At 42.1% G+C, this 15,210-nt stretch overlaps 1 protein-coding gene across 9 annotated transcripts in view; it reads right to left on the bottom strand.

Moving 5' to 3' along the window:
* Positions 1-15,210, bottom strand: part of MAP3K21 (mitogen-activated protein kinase kinase kinase 21) — a 79,871-nt gene that overhangs the window by 52,769 nt on the left and 11,892 nt on the right. For all 9 annotated transcript variants that reach the window (XR_007471263.1, XR_007471261.1, XR_007471260.1 and 6 more), the window contains exons 2-4: positions 10,934-11,114; positions 4,945-5,093; positions 3,955-4,130 (exon numbers count right to left, since the gene is read on the bottom strand). Coding sequence is in view for 4 of the 9 variants with exons in the window: in XM_033408968.2 (XP_033264859.1) it covers positions 3,955-4,130; positions 4,945-5,093; positions 10,934-11,114 (506 nt within the window). In the remaining 5 variants the exon portion in view is untranslated. The remainder of the gene's footprint in view (positions 1-3,954; positions 4,131-4,944; positions 5,094-10,933; positions 11,115-15,210) is intronic.

Raw genomic sequence — 15,210 nt, 5'->3', positions numbered from 1 at the left:
ACAAAATACTGAAAAATCTAAGGAAGAGAGTAAATTACCTATAAGTCTGCTATTTGAAAAATATGGCTTACCAAAAAAAAAAAAGAAAGAAAAAAAGGATTTTAGCAGCTCACAGATTTCTCCCTAACTTTTATTTTTAATTTTAACTTAGTTAAAATTATGAAATATTTAAAATATACTACGATTAGAGAGAATAGCAAATACCCATGCACTTACTATCAACACCTAATAGATGCGAAATTTTTACCATATCTGTTTCAGGTCTGTTAAAGTCCTAGGCGCATCATATCTAATCCCATCCCCTCCCTCTTCAGATCTGCTGTCCTTAAGTTGGTCTGTATCCTTCCCCTGTCTATACTTTCAGTCTTTTTGTACATTTGAATAATATTATTGTTTTTTTTAAAGTACTTGATCCATCACTACCATTTTCTTTTTGTTTTTAATTAATTAACTTATTTATTTATTTAGGCTGCGTTGGGTCTTCGTTGCTGCGCGTGGGCCTTCTCTAGTTGCGGCGAGCGGGGGCTACTCTTCGTCGTGGTGCGCGGGCTTCTCATCGCGGTGGCTTCTCTTGTTGCAGAGCATGGGCTCTAGGTGCGCGGGCTTCAGCAATTGTGGCTCGCGGGATGTCATGGAGCACAGGCCTAGTTGCTCTGCGGCATATGGGATCTTCCCGGACTAGGGCTCGAACCCGTGTCCCCTAGGTTGGCAGGCGGATTCTTTTTTTTTGCGGTACGCGGGCCTCTCACTGCTGCGGCCTCTCCCGTTGCGGAGCACAGGCTCCGGACGCGCAGGCTCAGCGGCCATGGCTCACGGGCCCAGCCGCTCCGCGGCATGTGGGATCTTCCCGGACCAGGGCACGAACCCGTGTCGCCTGCATTGGCAGGCGGACTCTCAACCACTGCGCCACCAGGGAAGTCCCTGAATAGTATTGTTTTATGTGGTTTTATAAATTTACATAATGTGATTATCCTTCTGCAACTGCTTTTTCTGCCCAGTATTATGCCTGAGACTTACTCATGTTGAAACATACAGCTGGAGTTTACTTATCTTAAGTACTGTACAGTTTTCCACTATATGAATATACAGTCGTTTAGGCACCTATTCCCCTATTAATGGATATTGGGGTTGTTTCCAGTTTTTCACTATTACAAACAATACTTCAGAGTGAATGACCTTAACCTCCTTGTGCATAACGTGTGGGAGTTTCTCAAGATTATATAACCAGAAGTTAAACAGCTGAGTCGTCTGCCTCTTTCATAGCATAAGATTCAAAGAAGGACTCATGGCATTTATCCAATTTTAAATTCCCTTTTCACTTAAAAATGTTCACTTAAAAATATGACAATAAAATAATAATTGCTAATATCTCTTACCTATTAAAATACATATTAGGAACATGTTAAGAAACTTTACTTAGGTATTTATTGTATTTACTGAATGTCTACCATGGGCCAAGTACTTTGTTCAGTGCTGTGGATGAACACGACCAAGAATGAAACAGTATAGTTCCTGAACTTAACCAGCAGAAAAGGCAGACCAAGGACACATAAAGACGCAGATAATAATAAAGTATGACTCAGTGTGGGCATGATAAGGGAGGCGCAGGACACTGTGACACACTTTACGTGGTACGAGAGGATAAGGGAAGGGAGCTCTGGGAGCCTGAGAATGAAGAAGCAGCCCCTGTGAGGAGGGGATAAAAGCCAGGGCGGGGTCGGAGGAAAGAATATACATGAAGGCTGGAAGTCAGGAGCGTGGCGTTAAGGGAACTTGAAGGAATTCAGTCTGGCTGGAGAAAAAGTGAGGTTCAACATGGAAGGACAAGGAAGTTAATGAGGAAAAGGGATTGGCCACTGAAGTGAGGTGGGCCTGATTTGCGTTTTAGAAGGCTCACTGGTGGCGGCGAGGGGCTCAGTTAGGGGAGCAAGGCTGGATGCGAGGCACCCGGGTAGGATGCTGCTGCAGTACTGCAGGTGATGAGTGGGGACAACAGGGGTCAGGGGAGTGAATTACCACTGAAGGTCTCTGTCACAGAGAAGACCACATCTTCAAGACCTTTGAGACTGGGTACCTAAGAGAACAGTAATCTCATTACTACACAAAGGAAGCAGACGGAGGGAAGGCAGAGGTTGGTTGGAAAGTGTTGCCAGTACATCAAGCCCCCTTTTAAAACCCGTCAACAAGATCCAAATCTCGAGCCTGGCCGGCAAGGACCACGCAAGGATACACAGGCTGCCACGTCCATCTGCGTATCCCAGCGCTCTAACACGCTTCCCAGCACACAGCAGACATTTAATACGTTTGCTGGAAGGAAATTCTAACGCTGGAACTCAGAAAAATGTCCCCAAAGACAAGCTCTTAAACTGTATTTTTTTTCCAGTGAACAATTTGCCCTTTGGGGAATACCTATGACATACATTGTATTCGTTCCCAATTCAGCCTGATAACAGAAGCAAGTTGCTCACGGATAGAATCTGGGCATATGATATCTTGGCTTCACGCACAGAAGTATAGACACTAGCTCAAGAAATGTTTATACATATGTATTCAAACCACATCTCTTCATGCCCTCTTTTGCCCTTTCCTCTGCCCTTAGGTTGGCTATAGGCCTTCAGTATTACTGTCAATGTGAGAGTCTAGTGACATAAAGGAGAGCCATACTACATAAGTCAAGGTAATTTAACATGGGAGAAGGACTCAGCTATGTCATAATCCCATGTTTCCATGACGTACACTGGAATAAGCAAATGGACTCTTTATTTAGCAAAGCATTACTGCCTACTGAAAAAGAATTCTATTTTAGAATCACAAATATATGAGGTATAAAAGTTCCTTTCTGGACAATTACATGGCTTTGTAAAGGTTATCAATAACCTGCAATGTTGTATTTTAGCCCAGACATTTGTTGCCAAGTACAAGAAGTTAACCTACTGAACAATTATACACCTCAGACAACCGGAATAAACCTTGAGTCATCAGAATGCTCAAGTACTACAAAACTATCTTCTAAGAAGTAAATACTGCCTAATACTTACTATGCGTGAAGCGTAGTACCATGCCCTGACCTTGGGGGCTTCAGTGACTGCTGACAGTCAGCTGTCACCAGGAGCTCACTGTACAACTACCTGCCTTCCAATCAGGTGTGCTTCTGCTTCTCCTACTTCACACTTTGTATGTGGTTAATATATATGTAGCTTCAGCACATTTAACATTCAGGTTTATTGTCTTTCTTCTTCTTAAAATACATAAACCAACCAGAGCTTCACTCATCATATTAAGAAATTCAAAAATTACACAATTTCCCAGCTTCTCCAACAAAGCAACGCCTTGGAGATAAAGGGGTGGGGGGAAAGGAGGAGGGACTGGTATAAAAGAAGCTTTAAAAGACCTAACTGAAAACATGAAGCCCTCATTTAAATCCTGATTGGCACCAACCAACTGGAAGAAGACATCTTTGAGGCAAACTGTGACATTTGGGTATGGAGTATCACACGGTATCCAGGAATTACTTATTTTTTTAAGATAATAATGGCAAGAAAGATATTTTAAAAATTCCTACCAGTTAGAGATGCATACTGAAGCATTTAAAGGTAAAATGACGAGAGTCTAGGTTTTAAGTTAAAATACTGCAGTTAAAAAAAATGATAATGGGAAAAAGAAATGAACAAAGTGACAAAATACTGACAATTATTGAAGCTGGTTAATGCATACTAAGGGTTTAGTATGCCACTCTCTCTCCTTTTTAAAAAATTTTTTTACGTTTGAAAATTCCTCTATTGTTTTCCAATTATATGTTTTGAGTACAGTTCTGTTTCGTTTTGTTTTGCCTGGAAGGAAAGAATCAACAAGTCCGAAAATATTTTAACATAATGCTGACAGTGGTTCTTGACTCAGGTTTTCCACAATCTCCGTAAGCGTGAGCACATTATGCAATTAATATATATCACTCACCTTTTCCTTTGTTCTCAACTCATCAAACATCTGTTGAATTTCCAGCTTCCAGTCATCTTGCATGGAATGAAAAGATTCTTGAGGCATTTCAGTCATAACTGCCTTTTCAATTGCAGTCAATTGTTCAAGAATTAAGGCAAATGATGGACGAATATGAGGGTCCTGTTGCCAGCATTCTAAAATAAACAAGAACCACAGTAAGTCCATTTCTCAGCGTAGTTCAGATTATCAGCCCATGTTGACTGTGTCTGCTGAAGATTTTAAACATCAATTGATAATGATTTTGCAAATTTTATTTTATACAGTGTCTGTGTCGGCAGCCTGTGTAATAATTACTATTAGACGAGGCTCTTGTATTCTGCATTATTTGACATTAGTATGTGGATGTGTGTTTTCTCTGCCTTACCATGTACCATGAACTCTGTCCACCTAAGCTGCCCTGGCCACATGACTTACAGATACAGAGTTCTTTAACTCAACCCAAGAAAACCAAAGTCTCTAAAATGGTACAGTCACAAGAGAGGTTCTAAGAACTGGTCTAATAAGTAAGGTAACTTGCTGCTTACAAAAAGAGTTACTTAACAATTTTTTAAAAATAAGATCAAAATAGATAAGGTCATGGCAAAACCATGCCAGTTAAGACTGTACAACATTTCTGATCATTAGGTAGAATTAAAAATAGCACATATGGAGCCAATTCAATATTGTCTTTGAACTCTGCTAGTGTATTTGATGAAAAGTTTATTACCATTCAACTGAACTTTGTATAAATGAGTCACTAGATTGTTTTTAAGTTACTTAGTTCATCAAAACTTTACCTGACATCTTAGATCAAAGACATGGCTTCTAATTCTTAAAATAGTATAATCTAAAATCGACTGAAAATTAGAATCACAGAAGATACCTTTTTGGTTAAAAAAATATACAGATATTCTAATGAGCAATTCCCCTCACCCCCATAGACACACAAAAACAGAGATGCCCAAATACCTTTCATGAGCTTGGCAAACGGCTCAGGGCAGGTGGAAGGAATGGGCAAAGTGAGCTTATTGACTGCCACCCCGTAGGCCACAGCAAGACCGTCAATGCCACGATAGGGGACCTCTCCCGTGAGCAGTTCCCACAGCACCACTCCATAGCTGGAAAGCAGAGTTTTCATAAAGTTAAACGGGGTCTTTTCCTCATGACACAGTTGGTGGGAGAAATGTATCAGAGCCTTCATCCAGCCCCTAACGAGAACCTTCTCTTCCAACAAAGCCCATATGGACCCTTATCCCAACACGAGGGGCGGGTTCTTCCAGTTAACATTCCAGACACATGCAAATACACTCCTTCCCGAAATCGGTTATGCCTTCATTACAGGAAATGAAACTACTTAACGGATAGGAAAGCTTAGGAGCAGTACACGGTTGAATTAAACAGGGTCCAGAAGCAGGACACACTTGAAGAGCAATGTGGTTGTTCCGATGTTCGTCTTTCTGTCTCAATTTTTCCACACCTATTGAGGATCTTCAGGACACTGAAGATTCCAGCCCCATATGACGCACCACAGGACTGAAATCGAATCATGCTACTTTTTTTTTTTTAAAGATTTTTTTGATGTGGACCATTTTTAAAGTCTTTATTGAGTTTGTTACAGTATTGCTTCTGTTTTATGCTTTGGTTTTTTGGCCTCGAGGCATGTGGGAATCTTAGCTCCACAACCAGGGATCGAACCCGCACCTCCTGCATTGGAAGGCCGAGTCTTAACCACTGGACCGCCAGGGAAGTCCCATGCTAACTGTTTTAAAATAGGTTTTTGAAATTGTTTCTTTCTGCCCCTCCCTTTCTATTTAGGAGATGTGTTACTAATGTTTCCACCTAATGCCTAATAGTAACGGACAAAGAAATCCTGTGGGTTTTCCTGAGCCTGCTGGGAGGACATAACAGGTCTTCTTTGAAATGGAGGAAGGTGAAGTGAAAGGAGAATAAACAAAGAACAACTGCAGCTGCCATGCTCTCCAAAGCATCAGCAGATGTGATGCAGGTTCACTGCTGCTTCAGTTTAAGGGCAAATGCGATTACACACAGGAACGAGAAAACACACAGTATAAAAGGATCTCTAAGTGAACTTTTAAAATGAAGCTAGAAGACCAAATTTCAGTATACGCCTATACTAGACAGTCTCAGACACCCCAGTTCAAGGCAATACAGAGGAGCACAGAAATAAGCCTTGTACATCATATACGTTTATTCTCTTCTACAAAACCAGTCAGAACCTTGGCTTTCCTTTATCTTCTTCAAAACACAAAGTGCACTCCAATTATCTTTTGACATAAAACATCGGTCACTCCTGACACTCACTTGACTTTAAATTAAAACACATAAGCATATAAGTAACAGTTATATTTGCTTTATTTTTAAGCTCTGTTAACATAACTAGTATGGTCCTATTTACTTTTCTGATCTTTTAAAACTTCATTCGCTTTAAGTTAAAAAAAGAGCTTGAAATTTAAAGAAGTAACTTAATTCTCATTTCATATGCCTAAGGAAAGGCAAAACAGCTCAGAATAACCCCCCAAAACCCCCAAAAACCCACATCATTTAAATTTGCTTTGGAACTGATTTCTGAGTCTCATTTGATTATCTCCCGATCTTAAGAGATGTGGGGATTCACAGCATCACAGATACAATAAGCCCTCCGTGAAGAAGACCTGGCCTGCAACAGGCGTCTCTGGAGCCCAGGTGGTCACCCTGGCCATCATCACTTCACTTTCAGACCTCTCTACTAGTGCCCAGTGGACTCTGCACTACATACTGAAAACATTCAGAAAAGGAAGGCAGAAACAACAGAACGTGCCCTGAATTCAAAGGGGCCTCAGGGATCCTCCCACTGATGTTCCACGGCCCTAAAAGCAGGGGCGCTTCCATCCTGAGGTCCCTGAGCCCAGGGCTCCCTCACCAGCAGGGGGCGCAGCAGGGCATCACTGAAAGACAACTGGACCTAGAAGCGGCACACCTGAGGCTGAGCTGTGGGACCACTACTACCTGTTGCCTATGTCTCCACTCACACGGCCCTGAAGCCGATCTTGAATCATTGATAAAGTATCAGCGACATTTCCTCTGCCATCTCAAAAGCACTGTTTTATGTTTTGTTAAAAAAGGAATACATAATGCAGAACCTGTAAATTATATAATGCTATAACTATTAGCAATTAAGGTGCAACCAGGATTTTTCAAAGGCTATCTGCTTAGTATCTTGAAAATTATCTATGGTATGGTGCATTAGCGAGACACATTCTTAATTTCAAGAGTAAGTAAACTGAACTCATAGATCAATCAACAAAACTCATCTCAGTGCAGGGGACCAAAAATTATTAGAATAACTGAAAACTGAATAACTTCAAAGAAACTTCCTTGCTATTCTCCTTAGCAAATAACAAAATTAAAACCAACAATAACAACATAACTTTGCCTCTTGGAAGTTTCAGAGAATGAATAATTCAGGATAGGTCATTTTTCCAGAGAGAGGTATTCTGGTAAAAAACAATGTGAAAAAAAAGGGAGCTATTCTGATGGGACAATTTTTAAAGTGTAATGCATATTTTTCTGCTCTCTGAAACTGGGTGGGATATAGTATAAAAAGACCTCTCCTGGGGACTTCCCTGGTGGCGCAGTGGTTAAGAATCCGCCTGCCAATGCAGGGCACATGGGTTCGAGCCCTGGTCCGGGAAGATCCCACATGCCACAGAGCAACTAAGCCCGCGTGCCCCAGCTACTAAGCCTGAGCTCTAGAGCCCATGAGCCATAACTACTGAAGCCCATATGCCTAGAGCCCATGCTCCCCAACAAGAGAAGCCACCGCAATGAGAAGCCCACGCACCACAACGAAGAGTAGCCCCCGCTTGCCGCAACTAGAGAGAGCCTGTGTGCAGCAACGAAGACCCAGTGCAGCCAATAATAAATAAATAAATTTATTAAAAAAAAAAAAGCCCTCTTCTGAGCATACAAGTAGCCTAATGATTAAGGGCTGTGGTAGCAGGAACATGGCTCTTAGGCCAGGGACCAGAGTCTGCTACTCACTCACTAGTTTTACAACCCTGAGGAAATTTCTAAACCTCTCAGTGCCTTGGGTATGTACTCTGTGAAACTGGGGTAATCACGGGAGACATTGCAAAAGTTCAATGACAGCATCTATCAAAGTTACCTCGTAGGGTAGTAACTGGTAAGGAGGAAGTGGGGCGAGAGAGGATGATCACTAAATACACCAGTATATATAGCAGCCCCCAGCACCACAGACCAGAGCCATGCTTCTTGAATGCAATTATTTCTATGGGAATATTATGAAGGAGGTTCTAAAGCAAAGGTCTGTGCAGTTCAGAGGGACAGCCTTCCCTGCCTTCTGCATCCTGACATCTAGGACTCTGCTGGGCTTTAATATATCCATGCGTTCTGCAGATGTGTGTGGACGTCTGGCTCCACAACCAGGTGGTTCTGGAAGCCAGCAGATTCCAGTCCTTTTCATAGCGTTTCGTGCTTTCGTTTGCTCCTAGCGCCCACTCTGTTCTCAGCTGCCTTTTTTTTTTTTTTTTTTTTTACCAGCTTGGCACCCCTCTCCCCTCTTTTGCTTAGATGCTTCTACTGAAAATCAGATAACCGAGCTCATATAACTGAGAAATAGAAATGAACAGATTTTGAGGGAAGGCCTCTCTCCGTGAGTGTCTGGACTTCAAGACCCATATTCTGGCTGATTTTAGAAATCTGTTTTTTCTTACTTTTGATTCTATGTTTACAGCAGGTGAGGTCACTCTAAAGCATTTATATAGGTTGTACAGCGTTCGTCTAGCTTATAGTTACAGAGTTTATTTTAAAAGGCACACATAGTAAAATGGTTACAGTCTTAATTATTCCAAATGTAAAACTGATTTATATTTTATTAGTTTTCAGAGTCTTGAAGTATAATTTCTTAAAATAATCACCTATTTGACTGAAGTATTTTGGCATTACGTGGTCAGAAAATTACTGTGATTAAGTCAAGGAAAACACATGGAATATTTTATAAAGACACATGTGGCTCAGTCTCCACCAGCAGAGTGTAAGGCATTAAGTCAGGGGTGAGGCACAAGCTTCTGTGTTTTTCAAAACGGCCCTAAGACACTATAGAACCCCTGGCACAGGTGAAAAATTTCTTAACAGTCACAAGTAGAACAATTAAATTAGAAGCCTGTATTTATACACTGCTGGTGGGAATGAGAACTGGTGGAAAACAGTCTGGCAGTTCCTCAAATGATTAACCATATAATTACCATGCGGCACAGCAATTTCACTCCCAGGTGGAAACCCAAGAGAAATGAAAACTCATGTCCTCACAAAAACTTCTTCATAAATGTTCAGAGCAGCATTATTCAGAATTAGCCAAAATGTGGAAACAACCCACGTGCCATCGACTGATAAACGAATAAGCAAAATGTGGTATTATCCACCCAATGGAATATTATTCCGCAATAAATAAGAATGAAATTCTGATACATTCTATGACATGAACCTTGAAAACACGCTAATTGAAAAGCCAGTGGCAGAGGACCGCATATTATTTGATTCCATTTATAGGAAATGTCCAGAATAAGCAACTCTAAAGATACAAAATGTAGATTAGTGCTTGCCTGGGCTGGGAGGGAAGGAGTGTTGGGGTGATAGCTAAGGGGTACATGGTTTCTTCTTTGGATTATCAAAATGTCCTAAACTGACTGTGCTGATGAAGGTAAGAGCCATGGAATTGTAGAGTTTAAATGGGTGAACTGTATGATGTGTGAACTGTATCTCAATAAAGCCGTTAAAAAAACAGAAAAATCCTGGAATTTTAATACGAGTCACACAGCATTTTATGAGCATTAAATGAAGGCAAGTAAGCTCCTGGTGCATTGTAACTATAAACAGAGTGACTTTTCTCTGTTGTTCTGGTAGGGATGGTGTCTTTACCCCCTAATGAGACACAGCCGAATGGAAAACCCAGCTAACCTGGGATTCCATTTTGGTTCAGCTCTCCATCCTCAAACCAGAAGCTTTAATCTTTAGATAATGCAATCCATAAAATGAAGGAGGTTATCTAAATTTTTTTCTCAAACTCCTTCCATGCTAATATTCTGTCTGTGAGTCATGAGGAATCAAAATTTTTGCTTAAAGTGAAATTTATGTTTATTTACCAACTGGCCTTACGAAACAGCATTACTGTTTACTCAAGTTATAACCAGTTTTAATCAAACCTCAGATTTAACAAGTTTCTCTTATCAAATGGAAGTCACAGGACAATCAAAATCTCAAGTTACCCATTCTGCTGTGATTACAACAATCTTGATCCAAACCACAAAACCTTCTTCAAAAAGGCCCATACAGATCTTCCTCAACTTACAATGGGGTTACGTCTGGATAAATCCTTCGTAAGTTGAAAATATCGTAAGCTGAAAACGCATTTGATGCACCTAAACTACTTGAACCTTAGCCTGGTCTTTCTTAAAAGCGCTCAGAACACTTACATTAGCCTGCAGTTGGGCAAAATCATCTAACACAAAGCCTATTTTATAATAAAGTGTTGAATATCTCATGGAATTGATTGCATACGATACCAAAAGTGAAAAACAGAATGGCTGTCTGGGTCCAAAATGGTTGTAAGTGTATCAGTTGTTTCCCCTCGTGATGGCGGGGCTGACCGGGAGCGGCAGCTCACGGCCTCTGCCCAGCCTCACGAGAGAGGACTGGACCACGTATCACTAGCCTGGGACAGATCCCAGTGCCAAATCCCAAGCACGGTTTCTAGAGAATGCACATTGCTTTTGTGCCATTGTAACGTCAAAAAAACCTGTTAAGTCAAACCACTGCAGACTGGGGACTATCTGTATGGTTATGCTCAGAGTTACTGAATATCTGGGGACTCATGTAAAGGACGTGTAGCAACCAGCTTCTGCAGACACCTGCAAAAACAAAATGTGTGGTGCTTACTCACCTCCAGATGTCGCTTCCCTTGGAGAACAAAGAGGACTTGATGACTTCCGGGGCCATCCAGGCATAGGTGCCTGCTGCGCTCATCCTGGTGGTCCTGTGCCACTCTCTTGCTAACCCAAAATCTGTAATCTTCAACGTCTTATTGCAGACGTCATCATGCTCTATCTTCTCCAGCAGCAATACTGAAGAAGAAAATCAAAGGTGGAATACTTTCATATTTGTATAATTTTTCAGTTACAAGTTTTCTTTGGCTTTTAAAACACAATCTTCACTGCAGTTGGCAGAGTACTGAGAACGAACCTACATTTTACCATTTTATCTTACTTACATCTTGTTTTTCATAACCTTTAGTGGGTCGTTTGTGCCTAAAGTTACAAGTTTAAAAAAAATCCACAGGGCTTCCCTGGTGGCGCGGTGGTTGAGAGTCCGCCTGCCGATGCAGGGGACACGGGTTCGTGCCCCGGTCCAGGAAGATCCCACATGCCGCGGAGCGGCTGGGCCCGTGAGCCATGGCCGCTGAGCCTGCGCGTCTGGAGCCTGTGCTCCGCAACGGGAGAGGCCACAACAGTGAGAGGCCCGCGTACCGCAAAAAAAAAAATCCACAGACACAGTACAGCTTTAGCACTCTTTACGAGAAAGTAAATGATTTCTAGGGGCAATAAACATTTACTGAGATATCACAGGTAGAATCAGAAGTCTGTGAAAGTTTACTTGATAGGAAGAAAATATTTACATTGTTTTTCTTCCAAGAAATTAGGTCCTGATCTAAATGCAGTCTTTTCTACTGAATGCTTCCGAGAGTACTGCAAATAGATGGCATATTACCATAAATCATTATTATTGAAGATTATCTTATGTTAAATTGCAAATTGCTTATAGATATGTTAACTCATGAAGGTATTTTATGAGATATGATTGCTTTACCAAAGATTGAAATGCAGCAAAAAGTTAAAACTTCAGAGAAACATTATCCAGTTGCTGGTTTCCCCAGCTCCCAGCCTCCTGACAAAATACAGAACGCCCAAGAGCAGCTTTCAGGAACCGAGCTGATGCCGGGACTGCCCTGAGCTCTGTGCAGCAGGAGCTAAAACAACGGAGCTTCCCATCACTGCCCACCTGCACCCGCCTGCCCCGCCCTTCCCGGGGCCTTGGGTTCCTCTCTCCACTGGTTGACTTCTCTGCCTATAACGAAGCAGAAATGTCTCCCCGGTTTTCCATGAGGCTCTAATGCAGCTCCATATCCACGCTACTCCTTCCCATTTGCTACAGAAGGAGTGGTTTAAACCTACTGTTTTTTTCTAACTTATCTCCTCACTCCTTCCTTAAAATCCAGCCTTCCAACCTGCAGCGCAGTTGTTCTAGTTCAACCGAATGCCCCGCAGATGGCCCGTCTCCACTTCCCTGCCACCATGTGACTTCTGGCTTCACTGTCCCAAACCTGAATTCCAATCGTTCTCACTGGACTGGGTGCTGTCCCTCTCTCCTCTCTCACCCACATGCCACCCCGAGCAGATTCATCTTCCTATAGTGTCGTGGCATCCTTTTATTTTTTTAAACCTCTCATGAATAAACTACCGATACATGTCACAACAGGGATGAATCTGAAAACCATTCCGCTAAGAGAAAGAAGCCACACATGAAAGGTTATGTACTATGATCCCGTATGACATCCTGGAAGAGGGACAGAAATCAGACCAGCGGTTTCTGGAGGCTGAGGGGAAAGATCTGACGGCAGCGCTACACGGGAGAGTTTTTCCGGGTGATGCAAATTCTCTCTTGGTGGTGGTGGTTACAGGATTATATACATTTGTCAAAGCTCATCAAACTGAACGCCCTCGGGCGGGGGTGTGAATTTTTATATAAATTATACCTCAATAAACCTGCATTAAAAAAAAAATTCCATGGTTCCCCATAACTCAGGGAGAAGGTTCACACACTCCAAAACCTAGGGCAATCACAGCCCCTAGATTCGCACAGCAACCTACACTTCAAACTACGCCCTGTGCCTCTACGGACGAGCTTGCTCTGCTCAAGGCAGGCCGGCTGCTCATCCAGCCCAAACGATACCTGCTCAGCGACACCTTCCAAATACCCCCAAGCCGGGAACCATCACCTCCTCCACCCTCCCGTGAGCTCTGTGTTTCTGTGACAGTTCTACGAGGCACCAGGTACCAGACTGTGTGCTTTCATCAGACTCCTCCACTGCTGTTAGCTCTGAGACAGTGAGTATGTTAAGTGTGAAACAGGGGGCGTACAAGTGAGGGAGAGAGAGTGTGTGTGTGTAGGCGGTGAGATGGCAGGGAGAGGAAGACAATGGTGAGAGAGGCGTGCAATTCACGCTCACCCACGCGCACCCACTCTGTGTCGCGTCTGATTCAGCGCAGGTGCTTAGTGTTTGCAGGTGAAATTAACAAAAGGGGCCCATTCTTATGTTTGTCCTTTGCCCATGCCACTTCCTACCTAATAGAAGTAAGAACCAAGTCCTAAGAGTCACCAGCCATCGTCAGTATCCACTATATTCCTTGTACTTCACAAGTGCTATTTCATTCAAGCCTCACAAAAATCCCAAGAGACAGGTCTTCATTATCAGAGGATAGATAATTCGTACTGAAAAAAATTCAGCAACACTGAATCCAATTGAACAGTAATCCAAACTTCAGTTAACAGAATATATGTCTATGGGGCGGGGGAGAGTTGTTATTCGGGTTTCACCTTGAAAAATAACATAAAAATCAGTTTATTTTATTCTTTATTTAACAACATTTTTGTCATCGTTGCAACTATGCACTAACTCTTAGAAGGACAAAAACGAACAAGTGTGGGAGGTTTCTTAGACTAAATTATCCAGACAAAATTGGAGACTAGCATAAGACACTTCATGTTTGATCTGTGGAATGTGATCTTAAGGGGGACCACTTGCCCAAATGTTATAGGAATAATGAGCGTTGACTGAGCACATTCTGTCTGTCAGGTACACTTACAGGTATTTTGATCAGATAATCCCCACCACAGTGCTATAGGTGGATATTATTAATCATCTGTACTTGACAGATGAGGAAACTGAGACACAGAGATGTTGAGTAATCCATCCAAGGTCACGCAGCTGAGGCGCAGTGCCACTCAAGCAGTCTGACCCCTGGGTCCGTGGTCCTAACTACTGCCTGCATTGCTCAGGTGACAGTTTTATCAATTTTTCACAAGCGATTTCTTTATCCTTTGGAGAGCTCTCTATATGCAGCTGCCCATGCTCTTCCTTTCTGATTTCCTGCCACTGGACAGTTATCATCTGATCTAAGTGGAGGCGCTGTGGCACAGTGATGGAAGCATGCACTCCAGGGCCAGACTGCTCGGTTTGGACTCTGTGCTTCTGCTTCCTTGCCTGTCATGGGAATTATGACAGGACGTACATCATAACGTTGTAGAGAGGAGGAAATGAATACATGTAAAGTGCTCAGAACAAGGTCTGAGACGCAGTAAGCATTTTGTAAGGATGACACGTACGTATACCTACACACACCCTTTATTGATGGGTTTGAAAGTGTGTTTAGCAAACCTTCAAAATCACTTTCACGGATGACAGGAAATCCTATCACTTTGCAAGGCCTGAAATTTCACTTTGCAATAGATTCACATTCGTATCATCAATTTAGACAGTCACAGAAGTCACAGAGTTAATGCAACTGGAGAGAACCAACAGGAGACAGCTGAGTGGGGACTTACTATAAGTCGCCAATACTGAATAAATACTGCTGTGTTGTGATATTCCTTTCCCCAAGCGATCTTCTAACTGTAAGACTTGGAGAGCAAGCACCTCCTTCTATCCCCCAATCACCTAATGCAGTACCTTCTACATCAAATGGCCAATGGAATAGTTTCTATTAATAATTATCACCAGTTCTAAGAAGATTATTGCCTACCATTTATTAATCCTCTTCTATGTAGAGCTGTTTCCACTCACATAATATCTCATTGGATCCTCATGCCATTCTATGAAATGGAAATTACAGTCTCCAGTTCACAGTTCAGAAATGTTATCCCAGATCATACGGCTACAATACAGGGCCACGCTTCAGATCCCACCTGCATGACTATCTTTCCAGTCTTCTGTGCTACATATAAAGCTACCAGTTATGAAAAGGGGGCAGAACAACCAGAAATTTCATTTTGTTAATTTTTGAATTTTCCTTCCTTCCATTCAGTTTAAGGAATATTTATTTCTCAGTCCTGATGCCTCATGAATATCAAGAAAAATAAATATTTAATCCTTTAAAACCCTAT

Source organism: Orcinus orca, chromosome 14 (assembly GCF_937001465.1).
Source record: "Orcinus orca chromosome 14, mOrcOrc1.1, whole genome shotgun sequence".
NCBI classification, from domain to species: domain Eukaryota; kingdom Metazoa; phylum Chordata; class Mammalia; order Artiodactyla; family Delphinidae; genus Orcinus; species Orcinus orca.
This window is presented reverse-complemented; position numbering and strand designations above follow the sequence as displayed.